General features: G+C 50.0%; 7 protein-coding genes across 7 annotated transcripts; 5 read left to right on the forward strand and 2 right to left on the reverse strand.

Annotated features, from left to right (window-relative positions):
- Positions 1-55: 55 nt before the first annotated feature.
- AFUA_4G07467 (uncharacterized protein) lies at positions 56-1338 on the forward strand (the record flags this gene model as incomplete). The annotated part of the gene is made up of 4 exons (XM_001481510.1): positions 56-291; positions 357-428; positions 481-848; positions 896-1338. The coding sequence occupies 4 exons, from the start codon at positions 56-58 to the stop codon at positions 1336-1338; spliced, it is 1119 nt and encodes a 372-aa protein (XP_001481560.1).
- Positions 1339-2233: 895 nt separating this feature from the next.
- AFUA_4G07490 (uncharacterized protein) lies at positions 2234-4704 on the forward strand. Its single transcript, XM_746983.2, has 4 exons — positions 2234-2716; positions 2782-2901; positions 2963-3055; positions 3125-4704. Exons 1-4 carry the CDS (start codon positions 2618-2620, stop codon positions 4214-4216), a joined length of 1404 nt encoding a protein of 467 aa, XP_752076.2. The 5' UTR covers positions 2234-2617; the 3' UTR covers positions 4217-4704.
- Positions 4705-4709: 5 nt separating this feature from the next.
- Positions 4710-7200, reverse strand: AFUA_4G07500 (ribosomal RNA-processing protein RRP9). Its single transcript, XM_077804590.1, has 2 exons — positions 6694-7200; positions 4710-6606 (listed from the first exon to the last, which is right to left on the reverse strand). The coding sequence occupies exons 1-2, from the start codon at positions 7063-7065 to the stop codon at positions 5095-5097; spliced, it is 1884 nt and encodes a 627-aa protein (XP_077660736.1). The 5' UTR covers positions 7066-7200; the 3' UTR covers positions 4710-5094.
- Positions 7201-7318: 118 nt separating this feature from the next.
- Positions 7319-8483, forward strand: pre1 (proteasome core particle subunit beta 4). The gene is made up of 5 exons (XM_077804591.1): positions 7319-7427; positions 7483-7640; positions 7704-7953; positions 8019-8142; positions 8212-8483. Coding segments are annotated over exons 1-5 (612 nt in total). The 5' UTR covers positions 7319-7425; the 3' UTR covers positions 8290-8483.
- Positions 8484-8653: 170 nt separating this feature from the next.
- Positions 8654-10566, forward strand: AFUA_4G07520 (ubiquitin carboxyl-terminal hydrolase family protein; the record flags this gene model as incomplete). Its single annotated transcript, XM_746980.1, has 2 exons — positions 8654-9332; positions 9401-10566. 2 exons carry the CDS (start codon positions 8654-8656, stop codon positions 10564-10566), a joined length of 1845 nt encoding a protein of 614 aa, XP_752073.1.
- A 354-nt stretch (positions 10567-10920) lies between these two features.
- Positions 10921-12240, reverse strand: AFUA_4G07530 (uncharacterized protein; the record flags this gene model as incomplete). Its single annotated transcript, XM_746979.1, has 1 exon — positions 10921-12240. The coding sequence occupies one exon, from the start codon at positions 12238-12240 to the stop codon at positions 10921-10923; it is 1320 nt and encodes a 439-aa protein (XP_752072.1).
- A 1760-nt stretch (positions 12241-14000) lies between these two features.
- AFUA_4G07540 (U3 snoRNA-associated protein UTP13) lies at positions 14001-17223 on the forward strand (the record flags this gene model as incomplete). The annotated part of the gene is made up of 3 exons (XM_077804592.1): positions 14001-14337; positions 14400-14427; positions 14501-17223. Exons 1-3 carry the CDS (start codon positions 14164-14166, stop codon positions 17221-17223), a joined length of 2925 nt encoding a protein of 974 aa, XP_077660738.1. The 5' UTR covers positions 14001-14163.
- Positions 17224-17365: the final 142 nt, after the last annotated feature.

Consider the following 17365-nt stretch of genomic DNA (forward strand, 5'->3'; position numbering starts at 1 on the left):
GTGGGTCCATGGATGATACATGTTATGGACTGACGATAATCCAGAACCAGAAAATATGGCAGCTTCTGGGGCACTTGCTTCTGCTCCATCCCCAGATCTAGCGTTGGATCTTCACACCAACGATACTGGGGATGCAGGAATAGAGAGTCATTCCTCTCAGCCACAGAAGCAGGCCGAAGCGGAGTTCGTTGAATTCGACCCAGCTAAGCATCTCAGTTTTACTCCCCCTTCAGGGTCTACACTATGGCACAGCTCGGATACCCAGAGCGTCGTGCTATTTCTCCTGTCGGCGTCTGCGAACCCTTCCCAATGTTCTCTGCCGAGGCCATTCAAGTCATGAGATAGGAAGCCCTTAGAGAGGAGGTCTTTACCAAGTATCACTGCTCCAGCGGTCTTGCTAAGGGCCAACTTAGAGGTTATACTGCAGAGTGAGTTCTGTGATGTCTTCTCTCACTTCGAATCCTGCTCTGATAATTGCAGGTGTGCCCCGTTTGTGTACGACGCCTGGAAACATCCCAAGACTCTCGCTATTGTTTCACGGATTGCTGGTGTTGATTTGGTTCCCGTCATGGACTACGAGATAGGACATATCAACATTTCCGTTCAGAGCGAAGAGGACAAAGCCGAATTTCTTGCAGCAGTGGCGCAGAAGAACAGTCAGGATGCTGGTAAGAATGTTTCCGACAGTACTTGGGAAGGCAAGGATCCGATTGTGGATTGGCACACTGACGGCTATCACTATGTCTGCGTGGTGATATTCTCCGACTGCGAGGACATGATTGAGAGAGAAACAGAACTGAGAAGAGGCAATGACGAAAAGATCAAGGTCCGGAGCCCCCAGATGGTAAGTCGGCTTTCATGAGGGGTACAATACAAGTTTAACCAGGCCCGTCAGGGTTGGGCAGTAATCCTCCAGAGACGCTACATCGAACATCGAGCCCTTCGTGCCCTGGGAATGGCCGAGCGATCACCATGGTGACCTCCTTTCGCCCACGGTCTCCGGCGATTCCCGATTACACGGTACTGACCACTATCAGACCGATTTCTGACCTTGGCGAGATGCATCATCAGTTTGCAGAATACCGCTTTGAGATTCTCGAAGCTCGTCTCAGGGAAGTCAACAAGTACATGCGGGACCGGAAGCGTGCAAACCGCCGCTTCAACCCGGGATTCCTGAAGCGATTCATTCATGAGCAAATTGAATTCTTGGAGCACATGGACCGAGAGATCGTTGAAGATGACAAGGTCATCAAAGGCGTGACTGGTGACAGCCACCTCATTTCAGAGGATCTCAAGCTGAAGCAGTCTAAGAAACGTGAGCTCGCTGCGGCAGAGTAGGCTGACGCTGCAGTGGAACATGCAGATATCCCCTTTGTCATTTAGCTGTAAGACTCAGTTCTCTGTGTCGCCTTCAGCTCTGGGGCAAGCAGCTTTAAGACCGTTTCTCGGTAAGTAACCAAGATCAATCTCGCGTACTGCGAATCGCAATGCTTCCGAGACTTGTTATTCGTTGATCTGCGTTTATATCCTCTTTTGTGATGTCTTTACCAATGACGACTTTTCGTGATAGCCGGGGCGCAATTCATGGCAGTAGTTGTTCCGGACAAGTCGTAGCATCAAAAACTGAGACGAATCTAGGCACGTTAGCCAATATCAATCCGAATGCAGCACATCAAGCTGTTTCCCCAAAGTGCTGACAGATACTCAGGAGACAAATTTGGATAATATTAATGGCATTTGACAGCTCGGTAAGCTGGCTCAAGACCAAACACCTCAACATATGCCTATTGAGCAGCCCAGTTTGATTCAGAGGATAGGAGACAATGGCAGGCTTGTTGGGTGATTAGGGCCGCACAATAATGCCCTTCATCAGCAGAAATTAGGCCTGAATCGTCAAGGAGTATACCATCTTGCATCTTATTTATCATTTATCAAACTACTTGCTCTTGTGTGCATGTTCAAGGACTGAAGTGTCATTGTCTTGTCAATTCAGAGGTCCACACGGCTATTATTGGATAACAGCTATCATATTCAGGCCAGGAAAGGAAGCCAGGGACAATCAGGCGAGCACATGAAGATGGGGTCAAAGATAATTGACTGTTTCATTGATGGATTGTGAAGTGTCGAAGGGGCTTGTTGAGCCATCACATATGGTTCATTGGATTGCGCAGTCAGGTGACCTGCCGCCTATTGTCCGACGCAAGTGTTAGTTCAGTTTGGCGCGGAACTTCCAAAAAAGTAAAAGTCATGCTCACGTCGCCCTGTCCTGGCCGAAGGACCGTGGTTATCGACCACGAACTTTTGTTCTCTCGTCTTCTGCTTGTGCTTATCTTCTTTTCTCAAGCCTCCATCCTTTTTTTCTTCCAGGTATTCTTTGTCTACTCTTCGCTCGGGACGAATAACCGAATCCTCGAGGGGATCTGACCTCCTCCAGCCGTACCCATCTATACTTCGATGAAAAGGGTGGTTGCCGCGTTTTTGAAGCTTTGCCGACAGTGAACCCCCAATCTTGCCACTAACGTAGTGTTTGCATTCTCGCTCGTGCGGGGCGCATCTGTGTTTCCTGAGCAATATCGACGTCTTTCTCCTCCTGGGGAGCATATTATCTCATCAAGAAATGTCGCCATCTACGACGGCGGGAGCTAGATCCACCAACGGCCCCGATAATGTGAACTCGACTAACTCGATAAATGGATTGGGGGACGGTGCAGCAGGAGTAAGTAGGCTAGATCTGGAATTAACCTAAGATTGCCAGCCCGTTGCTGAAATAGCCTCGCACAGCTCGTTCAAACGCTACAGGGACATGTGGACGACATCAGATCTCTCTTACAATGTGGTATTTGTGTTAAGCCACTTTATGAACCTTTCACAATCGCGTGTGGGCATACATTCTGTTACACTGTTAGTTTGGTCAAAGTACTATTCCTCATTATTCGGACGAAATATCTAACATTTGGGATAGTGCTTGTCATCATGGTTTACTTCGGGAAGATCGAACAAAACATGCCCCGATTGCCGAGCGCCGGTAAAAACCCAGCCTGCGCCTGCTTACTTGGTGAGATGCCCAGTGTTTTCTGAACAATATGAGTCTTCAGGGCCCTTGCACTAACAATCCATCTTGAAGATTCGTTCGGTCGTCCAGATGTTCACAAGTCGTGCAGAGCTCCTGGATAAAAACGAGACGACCGCCCAACATGAGCGTTGTCAGCGTGAAGAAGCTGAGAAAGTGGAGCGCGACAGAAGGAATACGCATCCAAGAGAAGGTGGGTTGTTCCGGGGTACATTCAATAAGCCGACCCGTCAGGCGCCCATCATCGATGTTGAAGATAATGTCATTCGCTGTCCACGCTGTTCCTGGGAACTTGAAGATGATGCTGGCTGCGCACAATGTGGATACCTTCGAGATGATCAATCAGTATCGGACGCTTCCGATTCGGTGACCGGTTGGACTGAAGAGGACGAGAACTCTGAGATGACTGATTACTACGATGACGAAGTTGAAGTCGGCTTTGGCGGTGGCTATCGCAATGGCTGGGATCTCGATCAACTTTTCCACCATTTGACTCCCGCCCTCCGGGATCAAATTCAACGCCTCCCTTCCGCCGACTCAGCTAGCCTTGACTACTCGGAGATCGACGACTACGATGACGCGGATGAGGATGATGAGGATGCCGACATGGATTCTTTTATTGATGACGACGAACATACCAGTCACGATTATGTCTCTGATTCGGATATATCTACCGTCGTCGGTGGTCCGGACCGCAATGGAGCCCACTACGACGTATCACAGTTGGACACTGACTCTTCAATGACACACACTAGTGATGATGAGGATAGTTTGAACGACCTTACGCCAACTGGATCCAGCGTCTTAGACCACGACGAGCAAGATAGACACGACGACGAAGATGATGACGATGATGACGATGATGAGCCTGTACGGCCGCCCGTCAACGCGAACCGTCGACGTCGGGGACCCTCGTACGATGAAGTAGTGGTATCAGTGAGACATGGGTCGTCACCCCCCGGTGTTTTTACCTCGAGGACTTCCCAATCAGCTCGTCGCGAAACCTCATCTCATCGAAATCAAGCGTCTACTGCGGGATCATCGGCCTATAATGCGATTAGCGTTGAAGATGATTCTGACGAGGGCCCAGTTGGACCCTCACGGAGGGCCAGAAACAGAAGAGGTTGCAGGGTCCATGCCTACTGAGCAACCCACTGTCCCTCCGGATGGAGCTGTTCTATTCATTAGTTTGGGTTGCTACCTCAGGAACGATTGCACCAATGCGCTCCACCCTTCGGACAGGGTTGCATTCTGTGTTCGCTCACAAGAGTGCAGCCCGAATATTAAGATGAACCATAACCACGGAGTTGCTACTGCGCTGCTTGGACTCATACGGACCATAATTTTTTTTCATTTTGATGATTCACAATTTCTGGCATTCTGGAAACATCATACAATTGATGCGTTTACTTTGTTCACTCATGGGAGGGAGTAAAAGATCGGATCCGGGTCTGGGGACATCTATTTTAGCATTCGAGGCGTGATTTTGGCTTTATTGTTCAGGTCCATTTTCAATACCCCTTCCCGTCATTTTCAAGGCCATGTATTAGCTGTGCTCATACTTGGTCTTCATAGCAGTTACCATAGCCCTTATCCAGCGAACAATTCAAGAGAGGGTTCAAGAATATGTCGGAGTTGTCTTTACTCGTAGAAAAAAGAAAGTTTGTCCAGTCGCAAGTATTATGCAGTGCTATGAAGTTTACGAAGAGTCTGCAGCATGTCAAATAAAAACAACTCGGGCCCATATTGATGGCTGAAATTCCTGACGGGACACTACCATAAATGGTTTCTCATGGCCTGTGTTGTTGATTTATGTACATTGAAGGCTAGGGAGCGTACCGAACGCCGGACTATTTTCCCAGTACAAGAAGATGCAAACAAATCGACGCGGCATACGAGTCTTTCGATACCATAAATCTACTCTGGGTGGGTTGCGGAACTTCATTTCTGCAACCGATGCCCTCATGATAAGGTGTGCATGCAAAATGCATGCTCCAATGCCTCATTCAGCAAATGTGTTCCAATCACTGCTTGCTGTCAGAGATAAAGGGAACTTCAAAGACCACCGCGCCGTTGCGGCCGTCAGCTGCAGATCCCTCGTGAAAATTGTTCGCAAAGCACTTCCAGCGCCCGAACCTGTGTTCCTTCCCAACAGCAGCGACGATGCAGAGACCGCGGGGCTCGGGTTCGGATGACTTGGTCTTGGTCTTGGACTCGGCCTGGCCTTGGCCGGGTTTGGCCGTGTCGGCACGACGCTCAAACACGGCAATATCGTTGATGACACCCTTGATGAGAGGTTCAGCTTCGTTCTTGGTGTCCTCGGTGTGTTGATTCTGGGGTTCGTCGACGGACATGGAGTCCGCGTCGGCGGCTGTGTTAAACTCGAGAGTCTGTTTGAGCTGTCGAGATGGTGTGTCCTGTGTCGCAGAACCGAGCTTTCCTCCGCCGACGGGGCCAAGCGGTATGATTGTCTTCTTGTCCTCGGAAACCTTCCAGGCTCGGATGAAGCCGTCCCAGCTGCCGCTAAGAACGATGTCGGTGCCGGGAACCGTTGCCAAAGCTGTGATCCAGCGGGGCATGCGCCGAAGAAAACGGGAGTTTGAGTCCGCGAGCTTCTGATCGACCTCAGCTGAGAGCTCGTCTAGCGGAGGGAGAGGGTCTAAGCCGTGAGCGCATTGGATGGTGTGGAGAGGCTTCTTCTTGTGAATGGACCAGAGGGAAATGGAGCCAGAATCTGAGCCCGTGACAAAATGGGTAGGGGGTAGAGGTGCTACACAGTCGATGGTATTTTCCTGATATGTGTGTTTCGATGATCCGCCACGAAAGACTAGCTGCGTTTCTTCGACGACCTTCCACAACCGAGCTGTGCGATCGCGTGCTCCAACACTGATGCACTGATCGATAGTCATGGCGGCGACTGACGACACATTGTCCTGGTGCCCGAACAGGGTTTCAACGTAGGCATGGCCTGCTGAGCTCAAGGACCATGTCTTGATGGTTCTATCATAGGAACCGGAAAATAACTGTTCACCGGAGCTCATAGTGGAGATGTGTCGGACGAAAGCGAGCCCGCTAACTGCATCACGGTGCTGGCTGAAGGTCTGCATTGGCGTCAAAGTAGCAGCATCCCAAATGATTAACTTCCGGTCCTCTCCACCAGTAGCCACGAACTTTCCCGAAGGCGACACAGCTACTGAAAGGATAGCCTTGGTATGACCATGTTCCTCGCCAGTCTCTGCGACTTTTCTTAATCCCCGAGCGAATTTCACTTGCTTTGGCTTTTTCCGTTGAGGTTTTGCTGGACGCTTAGATTCCTCATTCTGCGAATTTGCCGCTGGAACTGTTGCGGAAGCGTGACTCGGCGTTGCGAGTTCCCACTTGATCAAGGTCTTGTCTTTTGACACTGTATAAACGTAAGGCGGGTGTACTGCAATTGAAGTTGTCGACTGGGTATCTGCGCGGAAAAACGATGGTATCGCCGTCGAAAATGCTAAGTTTGAAGCTATCTGACGATAAGAGCGTCCTTTAAATTCATCCTTTCCGAGCGTCAGCCATCTGGTCCATCTGGCGCATATTGCGCAGTATGGGTGGGTTGATAAAAAAAACAGAGAGACGGTACATACCACATCTTCTTTTAGTCTCTCGGCGATCAAATCTCGATCAATCTCAGCAGCATCGAAACCGTAGTCATCCACCTCCTCCCGTACATTTTCCAAATACCTCTCAGCGAGCTTCAATCTTCTCTCTGCTGCTGTTTCACCATCCTCAGACTCCGAACCACTTTCCTCTTCGGATACTGCCGACGCCACACTTTCATCGTCATCGTCTAGGTCACTGCCAGAAATAGATTGATCTCTTTCCCTCGTCCTGCCCTTTCCCTTCGCGCCAGAATCTCCGTCCGCATCTACACCTCGCTTTTTTGATGCCGGAGCTGCAGCGCGGTCGTCTCTCTTCCGCTTTCGCTGTGAAGCGGGTAATGTAAAAAAAGACGACATCACACGGTCGTATTCGAGGATTACCGTGTAAAATTATCCGTCAATAGCAACACTGTGCTTGACAGTGAACTATTAGGGTAAGAGATGCCGGCCGTCTTATGTGCAGGCCGCAAGTAATAATTTCTTGTCGCTCTTTTTTTCTGCCGCTGGCCCGTGCAGCGGGCGGCCTCGGGTATCGGAGATAATTTACGCCTAAATGCTGAGTAAGCGACCAGCTCCGCAACAACGCAGAAGCTCCAGGCAGTGAGAGCTCGCGCGGCTTCAGGTGAGCTTATTAATTACAATCTCCATCAGCCTCCATCCTCATTTCTCCTCATCCATCATTTTCATCTCCCCTTCCCAGAACAGATTACTAGTAATATGTGAGATTGAAATTCATTTATTCCCAAGAGGGCACGCTCTAACTGTTGCTTTTAGGGAGGTTCTACTAGGTATCACCGGCAAGGACTTCGTCATCCTGGCGGCCTCCAAAGCCGCTATGAGAGGGCCGACTATTCTGAAAGCAGAGGATGACAAGACACGGCAACTGAGCCAGCACACTCTAATGGCTTTTTCGGGAGAGGCAGGAGATACAGGTACGTTGAGATGAATTGCAACGAATGACATCAACACAGCACGCTAACGATAGTTGCGGATAGTGCAATTTGCCGAATACATTCAAGCTAATGTTGCGCTATACACGATGAGGAACGACACAGAATTGCGTCCGAATGCTGTTGCCAACTTTGTCCGAGGAGAATTGGCTCGGAGTTTGAGATCGCGGAACCCCTACACGGTCAACCTCCTGTTGGGCGGAGTGGACTCCATTACACAGGAACCTCACCTGTATTGGATTGACTACTTGTCTGCGCTTGCTCGCGTACCCTACGCCGCACACGGCTATGCTCAGTAAGCATTTACATTTAAGGGTGACGAGTGGTCGTTGAAACAAGAGCGCTGACAATGAGTGTTAGGTACTACTGCTTATCCATCCTCGACAAACACCATCATCCCGATATTTCCCTCGAACAGGGTATGAAGCTTCTACAGATGTGCACAGACGAGCTCAAGCGCAGACTACCGATCGATTACAAGGGCGTACGTTCCCCATGAACAATCCAGCGGTATTGGCTTTTGCAGCATCAGCTACTGACTTACTCCATATAGGTTCTTGTAAAGGTCGTGACCAAGGATGGCGTCAAGGAAGCAGAGATCGATAATGATAGAATAGTCAAGAGTGCTTAACTTCACACTTGGACTGACGGCGTTGTATCATACCATGATTTGTCTTTTCACTGATTTGCTTCTGAAGACCGGGATGCATGGCAGGTATTTTCCATGAATTGGGCACGTATGTAGTCTCTTGATAGGGACCAATGGAAATGACTCAAAAAGTAGATACTCTCCTGAGCTCAGAAGTCCACCTGAGGACTCTTGAGCAGAACGTGATAACTGGTGAATAATGGGAAGCGCATTGGTGACGCTGCATGTTTGACATGTTTGCACCTTTGATCTGTCGCGTCTTCTACAGCTTAGCCTTGGCGAAGGTTTCGGAATACCAGCTCCATCTCCGCGACATCTCAACCCGATTGATAATTTTACTGCCACGATGTCGAAGAGACCGGCGGAACTGTCGCTTGAGGATGAGCCTGCAGTAGGCTCTCCTGTTTCGAAGAAGGCTCGTGTGGAAGACGAGCTTGAAGAGGGTGACCCCCGCAACGGAGCATTGCCTTTGCGACGAGCCAGTGGCCAGGAAATGGAGGAGCATGAACGCAAAGGCCAAAATATTCTTGCAGCAGCTGATCACGAAGAGGAAGAAATGGAAGAGGCAATTCCAGAGAACGCCGAAGTCCCCGAATCGTCCGATGTCGACGAGGACCGGCCAGTCATCAAAGCGCCGAAACGCCAAAGTGAACCTATGGAAGGCTACAGCGACCTTTACCTCGACACGATAAATCGCGAAATTCTCGATTTTGACTTTGAAAAGCTGTGCTCTGTCAGTCTTTCGAATATCAACGTGTATGCCTGCCTCGTATGCGGCAAATACTTCCAGGGCCGGGGTCCCAGATCGTATGCGTACTTTCACGCTCTCGAAGTTGGACATCATGTCTTCATCAACATATCGACAAAGAAGGTTTATGTCCTTCCTGAAGGTTATGAAGTTAAGAGTAAAAGTTTGGAGGATATCAAATATGTGGTAGATCCTCACTACTCAAAAGAGGAGGTTTCTAAATTGGATAAAGAGGTTCATGATGCTTTTGATCTTGCAGGCAATCGTTACAGACCTGGTAAGTATTCTCTTTCATTTTTATCGGAGATTTCTAGCACAAACTAATCCGCCTGGTTTTCCTTATAGGCTTCGTGGGAATGAACAACATCAAAGCCAACGATTATCTCAACGTTGTTGTCCAGGTCTTGGCTCACGTCTTGCCAATTCGCAACTATTTCCTGCTGCATCAATTTCCTGTACCCGGAACGCCAGAGTTGGCCCTTCGTTTCAGCACATTGGTGCGCAAATTATGGAATCCCAAGGCTTTTCGCTCGCATGTTTCGCCACACGAGTTGCTGCAGGAGATTGCGCTCCGGTCATCGAAGCGCTTCACCCTTACCCAGCAATCGGATCCAGTAGAATTCCTCTCCTGGTTTTTAAACAATCTACACCTTTCCCTAGGAGGTTCGAAAAAACCGTCGTCGACCCCGACAAGTGTGATACAGGCTGCTTTCCAAGGTCACTTGAGAATTGAGAGTCAAGCCATTACTGCGCATTCAGATACTCAAAACGCCCGTCTGGTCTTCACCGAATCAGGCACTATCAATAGCCAAACCATCCCGTTCCTCATTTTGACTCTGGATCTTCCGCCAACACCCCTCTTTCAATCCGCCAACCGAGAATCCATCATCCCCCATGTTCCCCTCACAACTCTTCTAAACAAGTACAACGGAATTACTGCCTCCGAGAAGCTGGCTCACCGTGTCCGACATCGCCTTCTGCATCCTCTGCCCCCTTACCTCTTATTCCACATCAAACGATTCAGCAAGAACAGATTTGTTTCTGAGCGCAATCCCACCATTGTCACTTTCCCGTCGCCTCGCTCTCTAGATATGTCGCCGTACGTGGAGCCTAACCCTGAAATCTGGCCGCCTGGCGAACCGATTCTATATGACCTAGTCGCCAACATTATCCTGGATCCAACTGTGGCAGCGCCAGGTACTACTGAAGATGCTGCAGAGAAAGGCCTCACCGCTGCGGGTGGAACCTCGTCCGCTGGCGCCGGTGCTGGCAGTGAGAGGGTGGCTTGGCTGGTCCAGCTCCACGACAAGGCCATGGCAGAGGAGAACAGACGGCACCAAAGCCAAGGTGCCGGGGAGCAGCAAGGACCTGAATGGCTGGAGATCCAAGATCTATTTGTCAAGAAGGCTGAGAGTGAGACTCTGTTCACGCGGGAAGGCTATCTGATGGTTTGGGAGCGGCGAAAGATCCCTGGGATGAACAACCGGAAAGGCAAGGGCGCGGCCAAGTGAGATACGAGTCCCCTCGGTGGGTGAAGCCGAAGGGAAATATAATTTAGGGATTTATTCATAAGCATCGGCTGCGGTAGATGAAGTTGCATGTACAAGATATACTGATGCAGCACTCAACTCGGAGAGATAATATTGTACAATTAGATGTGATGATATAACGATGGTGACCATGTTCCATGTGGGCTTTTTTTTGCGCTTCACCAATATGTAGCGCATTAATGAAAGCTATAGGGTTGTCAGTCCGTATCACGGTTTACACTCTGCAGCGCTCTCCACATAGAAGGAGGTTTCAAAGTTAGGTCATGCTTGTCTATCGCAAGTGACAAGCCAACTACTAGTATTGATTCAGCACGCTCATAGATTTCCCCAACCACAGAATCGCTTGCCGATCCTAATCGCAGCGCCTGATATCACCCCCCACACACTTGCATTCAGCGCAGCTTGCAGGCCAACCATGAGGGCCATCTTGCCCACATATGCCATTATATCCGAGGAAGAGCCACCTCCGCCCCATGCTCCGAGGGGACGGACGTCGGAACGTCGAGGGGACCCTACGGATGACAGATAGGAAGAGGCGAGGGAACGCAAATAGTATGACTCGAGGGGGATGAAGAGCGCAGTGGTGATAATAGAGGCGAGATGTGAAGCAAGAGAGTCGACTGGATGACAGGAAAGAATTGTGACGCGGTGTGGGACAGAGGAGGGGTCGGCTGGCATGTCACCAGAAACAAGAGCGTCTACTAGTGGCGGTGGCAGCTCCCCATTGGAAACATGGGCATGAAGGACGTCCGCGTCTGAGGTCGGCTCAAGATTGCTTGGCTCTTCCACGCTGTCTGGTAGAATGTTGGCGATTGTTGTGACCGGTTGCGTTGCGGGAGTACCATGTGTAGGCTGCTCATCTAATGTGCGCTGACTGTGATCTTGATCATGTAATGGAATACTTGACGAGCCGTCACCGGTTTCAGGAGACAGTGCAGTGGTCATATTAGAAAGTCCATCGCTGTCTACAGCTTCTGACCCAGCTACCGTAGCGAGACTTTGTCCCTGATTCGCTAGAAGATTGTCCAGGAAATCCTGAATTGACCTACGGTCTGCGGGCGCTCCATTGTAGTCGGACCGGTCAATTTCGTTGGCAGTTCTTGGATGCTGTGGACTCGGGTTACGAGTATTACGGTTTCCCAAGACTTCTAGCTGCATGGTGACAACGTCCGAATTCTGATGGATTAAGGATGCTCGGACACGTGGTGAGGTTGGAGGAGATGTTGCAGGAGACGACTGTCGAGATAGAAGGGTATCGGATCGTGAGTTGAGTCTGCTTTGAGCTTGCTCGAAGGGGGGATGGGTATCTACCGGCGGGTTGGATGAAATCACAGCAGAAGGTATGGTTGTTGGTCCCCTTAGTGTGGCTGCCTCCAAGGAGAAACCTGTGCTCAACTCAGCGGGCGACTGAGAGATCGGATCATCTTCACCGGATAGGACCCGATTTTCGTTATAATCTGCATCTTGGCCATGCCCCTGTGTTGAAACATTTAGCCCAGAAGACCCGGACTGCGCAGCTTCAGCATGATCCTGGAGAGCCAGCTCCTCAGGAGAAGCGGTAGGCCGTGAAATCTCTTCCTGGGGTAAATCAGATCGGTAGGGCGAAGAATTGCGCTCTGTTTGTAGCTCTGTCATATTTAGACGTAAAGGAGCTACCCGTCCGTCTCTGTGTGATGACCTCGCCTTCTTTGTAGGTTCCCCACATGGCCTAAGACGAAACAACGACAACATCCAGTCTCTGAAGGAAGACAATTCGTATATCACATCCTCTGTAAAAGACAGATTGCTGCGGTGATTCTCTTCTTCTGATCTGCGTCCAAGAGTTGGTACCATCCAGTCTATCAGATCATTCTCGAACGCCACTTTGATGGAGAGTTCATCTGCAAGGCTCGGCTTCGGTAATCTTCGGCGAATCAAGCGATAGATTCTGATTTCTATTATAGGCCGCAGGTATACATAGAGATAGACGAGAAGAGAAGGAGTCTTGGATAACCCCAGTACAAGGTTGACGAGGGATTTAAAGGAGACCTCGGTAGGCAAAGGCGGAAAAAGTATTGACGTCAAGTTGCCTATCGGGAAAAGAAATTGAATACCCGGAAGGGAGTACGGTTGGACAAGATGCAGGGATTGGAGTAATGAATATACATATGTCTGCAGTGCCAAGACGAGAAGAGTGCCCCTCGCCCTACCAAAAGAGTTAGTTGTGAAGGACATCCAAGTTGATATTAGACACATACGCAGAATGAAATATGTTGAGCGAGGCCCGCACGAGTCGTGAGCAGGGGTCATCACCGAGATGCTTATTCTGAAGAGAGGCAACAATTCGATCAAGGGGATGATGGCGACAGATAGATAGACAAGTAGACACCGCCCATGCAGGAATTCCGGAGAAGTAAAATTCCATTATTCCCATAGATGAGCGTTCACCACTTATAATACCCAATAGAGGAACATTGGTGTAGCTCTTGAATGTCTACGATGTGCCCAGTTAGATATGTTTTCAGGGCTTCAGATATCGATAGGACTCAGTACTTACTTGTATTCGCCCTGTCAAAGAGGAGGTCCACCATGAACTGAGGAATACAGCGACTTGGTCAAAAGTAGCCATGATCAGTCCATAATCGTTTTCGGCAGCAATCGTATCAATCGTCTGCTGCTCGTTTGGGGCGCTAGCGTTCCGATCATCACTAACGACAATCCCCATTGTTGAAAGGATGTCATTCTTGGCTCTTCGTAACTCCCGGCCAAAGTTCTTAGAGTCTGGGTTTATCGGATGCCCTCGTTCGTCATAATGCTGGACGTATCCGTCCGCATGGATAGCGGAAGTCCTCCGGTGAACTCGGCCAGATGCATCAGCAGCGGCGCCTACAGGAGGCTCGGGAGGCTCGTACGGTGACCGGCCCTACTTGATCGTCAGGTATCTTCCAACAGAACACATAAACACCAACGCATGATCATAGCCAGGGTCTGGAGTCTCCTTTCAGCAAAGCCAAACAAAGTCGTTACAGGTGACAAGTCGGCGAGCAACTAACATGCTTCAAGGCAGTATTGCCTGCAGAAAGACTACAACGAATGAGATATGAAATTTAAGCCTACCAGAGCAAGTCGATTTCTATAAGCCTGCCGCCCCATTGTGAGCTATTAAAGAGACCTAATCCTGTGCGTCAATAGACACGAACCCATGGTCAAGCATCGCTATGCTTCGAAAAAGTCAAAATTGAAGTTTTGTTCTGAAAAATGGACCCTGATTGTACGTACAACCGTGATGATGGTCGAGAGTTCAACGTCATGTTGATAGATTGGGAGGGCTGATCACGTGTGAACTGATGGCGGCTACTGCGCTTGTTGCACGGACCAACGTTTATCGTTCTTTTTTTCTGTCCGTTTGACAAACAGAACAAACAGCCTGGAAAAAGATCAAAAGTTTCTGGAAACAGCACAGTCCTGTGTCGCTTGAACGACGAGCAGCATTTTGAATTGTGTGTTGCTGGGCTGATTCTGGACGTATGATGGCGCGCTAGTTCTCTTGCAATATCAACTTCGAATCCACTAAGAGTCATGTCTAAAGCTGTTGTCAAGACGACTTTCGAGGCGTCTCGCACGCTTCGTCCTATATATACCGGAGGAAGTACCGCGCTCGATGCCAGTGGTCGATTACTGGTGACTTGTGTCGGCGAGGATGCATTGATTGTGGATCTTGAGACTGGTGATCAGCTTGCCAGTCTTGAAGGAGTGAGTCTGGTCTTTTCCCCCAAGAGTGGCCGAATCGCAAGTCGCTGACCCAGAATCCCTAGGATGGAGAAATCATCACCAGCCTAGCAAGTACGTGTTTGCCTTTCACATTTTCCGTGCCACCGGCCTGGTCTTTCAAGTGCTGGACTAACAACATTACCAGTCTCTCCATCGGCTTCCCATGTCATCGTCTGCTCACGGTCCATGTCAATGCGAATCTATGCCTTAACACCCTTCGACGAAACCTCCAGAACGGTTGAAACATCTCTTCTTCGAACTTTGAAGCCGCACACCGCACCTGTCGTGACATCTACAGTCGACCCAACTAGCACACTACTCGCAACCGGAGCTGCAGATGGCTCGATCAAGGTCTGGGACATTAGGGGAGGCTATATCACACATACCTTCCATGGTCATGGCGGTGTTATATCAGCCCTGTGCTTTTTCCAGGTCCCAGTTCAGGATGGTGACACAAAGTCCTCAAAAAAGAAGCAGTCAAAGAAGATGTCTGTGGATCTGGACGGTGACGACGACATGGCTGAATCTGACTCCGCGGTGGGCTTTCGACTTGCCTCAGGAGACGAAGAGGGCAAGGTTCGAGTGTGGGATCTGAACAAGAGAAAGTCAGTGACAACGCTTGAGTCTCACGTCTCTGTAGTACGAAGCTTGTCATATTCTCCTTCGGAGAATGCATTGCTATCTGCTGCTCGAGATAAGACCGTTATTGTCTGGGACGTGAGGACCTTCAAAACGCGGCGAATCATACCCGTGCTCGAAAGTGTGGAAGCTGCTACATTTGTCGCCGAAAGTGGGCTGTGCATGGTGGCAGGTGAAAACGGCAAATTGCGCGTATGGGACTGCAACCGCGGAGGAGAGGTGACCAAAGAGCAAGAAGCTGGGCCTGAATTCGAGGCGGTTGTGGCCATCCACTACTTCCCTGGTATGAAGTTCGCTATGACCGTTCATGCAGACCAGACCCTGAGGCTTCATTCACTCGAGTCCTTGTCCGCCTTTAAGCCGGGCTCCACACTGGATCCTTTGACAGTTGTCAGGCGCATATCAGGCAATGACGATGATATTATCGATTTAGCATATGTCGGTCCCGATAGATCAATGCTGGCGCTTGCCACCAACACGGAGAGCATTCGCATTATATCAGTCGCTCCGTCTGAGGACCGTCCGTCGACCCAAGACCGTGAATATTTCGGTGCCGATGTCGCACATCTTGAGGGCCATGACGATATAATCATCTGTATTGATGTAGATTGGTCTGGACATTGGTTGGCGACTGGCGCAAAAGATAACTCAGCCCGTCTTTGGCGTCTTGATCCCATGAATTCATCCTATACATGTTTCGCAGTCTTCACAGGTCATGCAGAATCACTGGGAGCTATCAGTCTTCCTCGAGTGCCTCCCCCAGCCAACACACCCGCACACAATGACCCCTTAAACCATCCACCTTCGTTCCTTCTGACAGGCTCTCAAGACCGTACAATCAAGCGATGGGAAACTAGGAAGCTAGCTCCCCTCACTTCGTCGAAACCGCATACACCCAAAGCTGTTTATACCCGGAAAGCCCACGAAAAAGACATCAATGCCCTTGACATCAACCATTCATCGACTCTCTTTGCTTCAGCTTCACAGGATCGGACTGTGAAAATCTGGTCCACTGAAGATGGCTCTGTTGTTGGTGTCCTTCGGGGTCACAAGAGAGGAGTCTGGTCTGTCCGTTTTGCCCCAAAAGACACTCCCATCATCAGCGCCGACGCCAAAAGCAGTACCAACAGGGGCCTGATTGCCACAGGCTCTGGTGATAAGACCGTCAAGCTTTGGAGTTTGTCTGACTACAGCTGTCTTTTGACGTTTGAAGGGCACACAAACAGTGTACTGAAAGTCATCTGGCTCCCGCCTTCAGAACTGTCCATCAAAGCTGAAGACGCAGAGGAAGATGATACGGATGCTTCGGTGCGCAAAATCGCTACCCAGCCGAAACCTCTAATCGCATCTGCGGCTGCCGACGGATTGGTTAAAATCTGGTCGCCTTATACCGGCGAGGTCGAGACCACCCTCGACAATCACGAGGATCGAGTGTGGGCGCTAGCGAGCCCTACACCCTCCGGCTCGCGTGCCGATGTCAAATCGTCACCTTCTCAAAAAGCCGCTACTCCGTACGCGCTCGCCTCTGGCTCGGCTGACTCCACCGTCACCTTTTGGACTGATACCACCTCTGCGACTTACACCGCTGCAGTCAGCGCCAACTCTGCCCGCATTGAACAAGATCAGCAGTTGCAAAATTACATTAGAGCGGGGGCTTATCGCGAAGCTATCACATTAGCACTCCAGCTTAACCATCCCGCACGACTCTTATCCATCTTCACAACCGCAATCGATGCTGCGGATAATCCGTACTCATCAGACTCAGACAAAGACGAGCGTGTCAACAGTTTGACTGGTGACGCATCGATCGATGAGGTCCTTCAATCCCTTGATCCGTCTAATCTCCGCCTTCTTCTGCTCCGGTTGCGTGACTGGAACACTAACGCGCGCACTTCTCGAGTGGCGCAGCGAATCTTATATGCTTTGTTCCGATCATATCCTGCTTCAACATTCGTGGAGCTGGCGACGTCAAGCATGGCAAAGCGAGGCAGTGATCGTCGCACCGCCGCAGGCATGAGGGATATTCTGCAGGCTTTGGCCGCATACACAGAGCGGCATTATCGCCGTGTTGAGGAGCTGACGGACGAGAGTTTCCTGGTCGAATGGGTGTTGGGTGAGATGGACGGCGGCGTAGGACTTCTAGGAGGTCCCGGTGTCTCCAGCACGAGCGAGGCCAATGGTGTTCAAGTACATGAACATGAAAAGGATTTCATCATGTTGGGGGTATAGATGCTGCGCTCGTGAGCTAATTCATGTATAAAGTATATAGAGAATGATGTATTGGCGCTTCACTGGCGGAGTACGCTTGTTTCATATACCATTTTCGTCCTGTACGGCGCCGGAGTCTTAAAAGCATTATATTGTTCTTTTC

The sequence above is a fragment of the Aspergillus fumigatus genome, chromosome 4, assembly GCF_000002655.1.
Source record: "Aspergillus fumigatus Af293 chromosome 4, whole genome shotgun sequence".
Lineage (NCBI taxonomy): Eukaryota > Fungi > Ascomycota > Eurotiomycetes > Eurotiales > Aspergillaceae > Aspergillus > Aspergillus fumigatus.